Below are 7,997 nucleotides of genomic sequence, written 5' to 3'. Positions count from 1 at the left end.
CACGTGCCAGCTTCTTTTCTGGGGTCAACAAGTGCAGTATGTATCTAATGTGCGCAAACCTTTTGCATTTTTTATTGTTCCTTTAAAATCATATACACTGCTGACAAATTTATCCCCGATATGTTTCCTATCTCTTCCACTGTAAGACGGATCTTGCTCTTTTATGGATTTGACAGTATCAATATCTTTGTCAGAGCCAGCTGAAATTTCCCAGTCTAGGGCTTTTATATTTAACAATATTTCTTCCTTCCTTGAACAAAAAGGATACCCTTCTAGCAACAGTGCATTATGGAAGAGCTACTCCCTATACACATTGTCTAGGTCTGTTTTAATTTTTAATCCGCTTTTACCCAGTAATTAGCCTCGAACCTTACAATACAGTTTTTGCTGTTCAGGAATATTTTCGCCAGATTCAGCCATATTTTAGTCAGCATGAAATTTTATGTTGCCTTTATAATCGATTATACTACTTGTGTACTTGGAAAACCTGTAAAATTTGGGTAATCTTATAAAAAATCAATTCCCTTCCCAGTAGTATGCTATACATGTACATGTTGTCACTACTCATAATAAGCCCCCCACATTGTATGTACTGCTTGTTAAATAAAGTTTCTTTTATTGTTACATGTAACTTAATATAGATCATGTGTCCTCTCAACCTTATACATTCAAGGTTATTATTAGTCTTTGACAAAGATAAAATAGCTTTGAATTCAAACACCACAATTTTTTGGCAACCAATTAGCTCCGGGTTGGGCCTACACATCATTTTCTGTAGAACTAGATTATTTAACATCTGTGTAAACATTGACTAACTCATTTTTTGGGGGTTTTGCCATGCTCAACTTTGCCTCAGTCCAACTAATGATGGTTGGTTCCTTTAGGGAAATAAAAGATTCTGCAATAGGTACAAATTTGACATCAGTGAATAACTTGACAAGTGATTTTGCTCGAGTTATGGGTCATGATGCTGGTGTATTGTTATAGTGCAGATGGGTACACCCTTTCAAGACACTATTTAAGTATTCCCTCTGTGTGAATAAAACCATCTCTATGCCTTATTTAACTGACAAGATCTGACATTCTTGTATCATTTTTAATACTGACCATGATCCTAGTGCCTTTTAAAATGATCATGGTCAAATTTCAGGCTGTGGTCCATGTAGTTTCCCATGTTATTGTTCTGCTGAACCAAAGGAAAATGTAAATATAAAACTGATCTGTATTCATATATGAGCAGTCTTTATCTATATATTAAAAAAAAGACTACAAATGTTTTCAACATTTTATTTTTTTGATTTTACACCCCAAGAATGGAGGCTTATAAAGTTATTAATTATAATTATGTACGTAACAATCTACTATACACATAAGCATAAAGAATAAATATAAATAACAAAAAAACTGAGACACCTTATGTACAAGACAAAACTAGCTTAATAGTTAATACATACATTTTCAAATCAGATATACATAACGCTTTTAATAAAAAGGCTGCCAGAATATTCTGTAAGCACTGTACATTTACATCCGTATAATAAATATGAGCATTGGACACAAAAACTATAATAGAGCTATGCTATTTCAAACAAAGTTCTGTTTTCTGAAAGAGCTGTGAAAATGGACGGAGATATGGAATGATATGTTATATGGCAGCACGTGGCAACAGATGCAGCACGTGGCAGCACATTGGAGCACTTGTGGACAAGGCATTATATTACATAACCAATAATAAAGGTAACAATTATTACTAACAAAGTATATAATTATATATGTACTGTGTTGTGACTATCACAACAACAAATGTAGTTTCCTGCATGTACACAGAGTTCATTTAGTTTTCAAATCATACAGGATTGAATGGTACACAATGTTTGTTGGCAAAATCATGCATTTTCTCAGAAACAAAGCCCAAAAGCGTTGATGAATCAAGCAGGGAGAATGACTACACAGTAGTTTTTCTCAGTGAGGCTATAGTCAAATGCAGAAATTAATACTTCACAAATCATTTATGACACTTAAATTAAATTCAGCCAGAACATTTGGCAACAGTAATCATTTCAAAGTCTCAGTGAAAGGAGACTGGTTGCTCTCTACAAACAAACATTCATCATCTTTTCTTGGAGTGAATCACGCTGGTTTTGGGACGCATTTCTGAAACAGCAACAAAAAGAGTTCTGAACACTATTTTGGCTATACCCATGTGGGCCTTCTTTTCAACAATCGTGTTGTGTGATCACGTTTCCAAAATAATACTTTGATTAATGAGTTGAGAGAAAGCTCGTAAAAACATTTATTTAAGTTGTAGCTGGACATAATATCTAACTGAAAATCTGATCTTATGTTTTTTGTGGCCCCTTATTTTTAACAACTGTCCATTTTGTTTTAATTGTTATAACCACAGAGAAGAATGGTTTTCATTATTCAACATTTTCTAAATTGTTTTCATACCTGAAGAGCGTACTACAACCTTAAGACTATAAGACTTATCACAATAAACATACTCTGGTCAACAGGTTTTCCTGACTGGGCCTTCTTTGGGTCAGTGTAGTGGCTGACAATCTTCTTCTCGTTTGTCATCTGAACATCCTGCTCATCTGTCTGTTGACTGGAGATAAAACAAGTACATGTGTATGTAAGTGTGTGTCAATGAGAGCACTGAACACAGAAGGTCGGTTAACACAGAAATGCTGATCACTGCACTATAGCAATTTAACTACCGGTAATCTTAATCCATCCTTAGCATAAAAATAGCAATCTTACTAATCCTTGTACAGTAAAACTGCGATCGCTCTAGGTCGCCAGGGACCGAGCCAAAACCTCGAGGGAACCGATGTTTCGAACGACCCGATTTTCAATTTTCCAGTTTGATATGAAATATCTTTCAGTGTATTTTAAGTTTGAAGTCGTCAAACAGACTGTTTACTAAGACACCGATTATGTGTTGCGTTGTGGAAATCGCTTATATGTTCAAAGGTTGACGTAAACTGAATGTAAAACGCAAAAGAAAAAAACAATAAATGAATAAAAAGAAATGTTTATTTTAACAATTTTCCTAACAAGCAACATTCGAATGACAGTACATATTGTGGCATTAGTCAGATTTAAGATTCGCAAAATCAAGGATTGTTGATTGGCGCATCTTGTCGGTTTCGCGAAACTGTTCAATCATAATGTGATGTGACAGCGTACAGAGCTTCTGAAGATCACGGTCAGCATCGGCAGTGGATTCAAAGAACCTTCTGACAATATCTAAAGCATTAACTTCTCGTCATTAGCTTCTCATAATTATCACCTCAAATGCCCATATCAACTTATATCGGTCATGCGTTAACAGTGAAAAACGGTTTGTCACACCTTACCAAATTGCCTTTCAACTGTCATTGCAATTTTTACAACTTGCGAAAATTTTAACATCCTAGCAATTATTTGTTTATTTTGGAACACGCGTTCAGGAAAAAGTGTGAAATTATGTCCTCGAGGGAGCCATAAGGTTTTGTGCACGATTTGTGTACTTGGGACCGAGGATATTGCTCGACTGCTCGACATAATTAGGTTTCGATGCAGCGTGGGTATATTTTATATGAAAATAGAAGGAAAAAAGTTTGGGACCAAGCTCCGACCTCGAGGGAACGCCGGTTCTCGAACGACCGCTTGTTTGAGAGAACGCAGTTTCACTGTACATGTTTAACATAAAAATTTAACATGTTTACTAAAGTCAAGAACCAAAATGAGAAATGTAAGACTCATGGCCCTGCAACTTACTTGATGACTGTGTGTTTCTCCTTACGGAGGATGTCCTTGTTGTTGGTAAAGAGGATGGTGTGGTAGGGCTGGGGGGCGTCACAGGTGGGTAGGATACCCCTGGCACCTGTGGGCACCCCCTGTAGAGTCCCGTTGTACACCAGTAAGTCATCTACAAGTAACTGGAGAGAGAGAGAGAGAGACAATATCACCATAGCAACAATAATGGAATCCTTAGTGTGGCAGACCTCATGTCTTCATTTACTCAATACACGTCACACACTCGGCAATTCCTGAAGATTTTTAATTTCCTTACTACCAAGCATGACAGACAAAACTGTCTGGTGCATTAATTTCTAATTAAACAAGAGATGTTTGTCAAACATTATGCCCCCCCCCCCCCACCCCCTAAGTGCCATGTTGTCAGAATTATATGGACAATTGAATGAAATATGCATGGACCGAAATGACAGCTGATTTGTCACTGACATTGGATGCCGTTGAGGCAGTTTAAAGAATATGACCATTCAAAGTGTGAGGACAGACTGTGTTATGACAATGACCTTTGACTCTATGACCTCAAAATCCATAGGTCTGGAGTCATCAGCTGGTCACCAAAAACCTAAATGTCAAGTTTGAGGGGCATGGCTACACTCAAGTTATCACAGACAAGCTTTTTTCATTCAAGGTCTGTGACCTTGACCTTTGACCCCTAAAATCATAAGGGACATCTACAGGTCAGATGCAACCCAAACTCAAGTATTAGGGCCATGGGTGCAGGCATTGTTGAGTTATCACTCGGACAACGTTTGATCATTCAAAGTCATGGGACCTTGACCTTTGACCCAATGAGCCCTAAAATCAATAGGGGTCATCTACTGGTCAGGCCAAACCTTCAAGTCAAGTTTGAGGGCCATGGGTGCAGGCATTATTGTGTTATCACTCGGACAACCTTTTACCATTAAAGGTCACTGTGACCTTGACCTTTGGCCCGAAGACCCCCAAAAACAATAGGGTTCATCTACTGGTCAGACCCAACCTCCAAGTCAAGTTTGATTACCATAGGTCTAGGCATTGTCGAGTTATCAATCAGACAAGCTTTAAAATTATTTTACCAATTAAAGGTTACTGTGACCTTGACCTTTGGCCCGATGACCCCCCAAAACAATAGGGGTCATCTACTGGTCAGGCCCAACTTCCATATGAAGTTTGATGACCATAGGTCTAGGCATTGTTGAGTTATCACTCAGACAAGCTTTAAAATTCTTTAATCATTAAAGGTTACTATGAATTTGCCCTTTGACCTAATGAGCCCTTAAATCAATAGGGGTCATCTACTGGTCAGACCCAACCTCCAAGGCAAGTTTGATTACCAAAGGTCTAGGCATTGTCGAGTTATCAATCGGACAAGCTTTAAAATTATTTTACCAATTAAAGGTTACTGTGACCTTGAACTTTGGCCTGATGACCCCCAAAACAATAGGGGTCATCTACTGGTCAGGCCCAACCCTCATGTCAAGTTTGATGACCATACGTCCACGAATTGTTGAGTTAACACTCGGACAAGCTTTGGTCTACCGACGTATGGACCGACGGACGGACCGACCGACATGTGCAAAGCAATATACTCCTCTTCTTGGAAGGGGGGCATAATAACTGTATTTTGCCTGCATGATCTTGTAAGCTTCTTATGTCTTGTAAAAGTTTCTGTGTAAACTGGTGTCAAGTATTTTTTTCTTTACTGTAAACCTAGATTTCACAATCTGATACACCATAACTAAAATGACTGTCTTTTTTTTTTGAAGGGATGTTAAATGGGGTCAAATGCGTCTGTTGTTCTTTACCTGAATAAGTTAAAAAGCGATGGGTTGCTCTTACCAGGTTGACGTCATGCACTAAGTAACACAACCTAACAAGACTGAAACTCTTCCGGAGGCTTACAAATATATATACTATTATACTGTCAGTGTTGTAAATCAAACATACTTATATTGGTGAAAAGAATGCCGTAAATTTAGAACCAATATAGACCTGGTCTAAACCTATCTTTTTAGAACAGTTTATGTGGTTTTCATCGATTCCTAAAGAACTTAATGAAAGGAGCAAGAAGAACACAAGTTGATACCAATGCCCAATTTTTGTCAAAAATTAGCATAACTTAAGAAAGATTAAAGCCTGAGTAAAGAGTCCTAAACATGCCAGTACTGCTGCTGGTAACATGCTTATTATGTTTCATGTGACTATCATGGATTTGTTTTGTTATTGCCCAGGTTAAAAATTTGGCGCACCAACACCAACACTGACAACAACAACACCAACACGGACAACAACAACACTGACAACAATAACACTAACACTGACAACAACACCAATACAGACAACAACAACACTGACAACAACAACAACACCAACACTGACAACAACAACACTGACAACAATAACACCAACACTGACAACAACAACACCAACACTGACAACAACAACAACAACACAGACAACAACAACAACAACACTGACAACAACACCAAGACTGACAATAATAACACCAACACTGACAACAACAACAACACTGACAACAACAACAACACTGACAACAACAACAACAACAACACTGACAACAATAACTCCAACACTGTCAACAACAACAACAACAACACTGACAACAACAACACCAACACTGACAATAATAACCCCAACACTGACAACAACAACACTTACAACAACAACAACAACAACACTGACAACAACAACAATAACACCACCAACAACAACAACACTGACAACAATAACACCAACACTGACAACAACAATAACAACACTGACAACAACCACAACACCAACACTGACAACAACAACAATGACAACAACAACACCAACATTGACAACACCAACACTGACAACAACAACACCAACATTGACAACACCAACACTGACAACAACACCAACACTGACAACAACAACACCAACATTGACAACACCAACACTGACAACAACAACACAAAGGCTTTCACAACTCTGGCAGTCACAAAATCATAACCATTTTGCTTTAAGAGACAGATGAGCCTAAAAATGTTCTCAACAAATGCCAGTTTAGTACTCACAGCAAAGTCTTTAGCACCTCTGGACGCAGTTTTGCTGTAGTTCCAAATCTTGATCATGGATATAGTAGTAGGTTGGTCAAATATAACATACACTCTGTTTAACTGAAATAGGAAGTAAAATAACTGATCAGCTCATTATAACAAACATTCCCCAGTTATGCACAGTTATTTCCATAACACCAATTTATCAGAAGGTAAATATCTAAGAAACCCTATTTTACAATCACACGAGATCATTTAATATTTGCATAGCAAGACTTAAGATCATAAACAAGAGCCGTCGTAAGACAGCGCGCTAGACTAGGCCGCTTTGACTTAGAAAACAATAACGATGTAATAATACCAAGTTTGGTCTCTTTATGTCAAACCTAACTAAAATTATTTGATACATAAGGTGACTTTGATGCTGCCCTCCCACCAGCCCGCCCAAACAATGACACAAGTCATTCAAATAACTTGATTTCCCATTATGAAAATGTGGTTAAGAATATACTAAAAAAATCAATAAAAAAATCAAGGGCCATAATTTGTATTTAGGCTTAAAACGGAGTTATGTTTCTTGTTTTAAGATAGTGGTAAATAATTTTGAATTTTATTAAGTGCATTTAATGAACGGAATAGAAGTTTTTTTTATTAAAATCCCAACTTGCCCTTAACTTTTACTTGCCTAAAACTTTAACTTAAGTCAATCAGGGGCCATAACTTGTATTAAGGATATGGAGTTATGTAACCTCATTGGGTGATGGTCCTGATCAATGGTGTGAAGTATTAAGTCAATTGAATGAAGGGTATAGAAGTTATTAAACAATATCCCAACCTGCCCTAAAACTTTAACCTAAGTTACATAGTCAATCAGTGGCCATAATTTGTATAAAAGATAATATGGAGTTATCTAACCTCATTATGTGATGGCTCTGAACATCTGTGTGAAGTATTAAGTCAATTGAATGAATGGTATTGGAGTTTTAGGTGAAAATCCCAACTTGCCCTAAAACTTTAACCTGCCCTAAAACTTTAACCTAAGTCAATCAGGGGCCATTACTTGTATTTAGGATAATATGGAGTTATGTAACCTCATTTTGTGATGGTCCTGAACAACTGTGTGAAGTATTAAGTCAATTGAACAAAGGATATAGAAGTTATTAATAAATA

At 37.2% G+C, this 7,997-nt stretch overlaps 1 protein-coding gene across 3 annotated transcripts in view; it reads right to left on the bottom strand.

Moving 5' to 3' along the window:
• Positions 1-1,271: 1,271 nt before the first annotated feature.
• LOC128213159 (katanin-interacting protein-like) overlaps positions 1,272-7,997 on the bottom strand; it is a 41,041-nt gene continuing 34,315 nt past the window's right edge. For all 3 annotated transcript variants that reach the window (XM_052918713.1, XM_052918720.1, XM_052918726.1), the window contains exons 37-40: positions 6,846-6,947; positions 3,766-3,926; positions 2,505-2,608; positions 1,272-2,154 (exon numbers count right to left, since the gene is read on the bottom strand). In XM_052918713.1, the coding sequence (XP_052774673.1) occupies positions 2,111-2,154; positions 2,505-2,608; positions 3,766-3,926; positions 6,846-6,947 (411 nt within the window). In that variant the 3' untranslated portion in view covers positions 1,272-2,110. The remainder of the gene's footprint in view (positions 2,155-2,504; positions 2,609-3,765; positions 3,927-6,845; positions 6,948-7,997) is intronic.

Source organism: Mya arenaria, chromosome 2 (genome assembly GCF_026914265.1).
Source record: "Mya arenaria isolate MELC-2E11 chromosome 2, ASM2691426v1".
In the NCBI taxonomy this organism is placed as follows: Eukaryota; Metazoa; Mollusca; class Bivalvia; order Myida; family Myidae; genus Mya; species Mya arenaria.
This window is presented reverse-complemented; position numbering and strand designations above follow the sequence as displayed.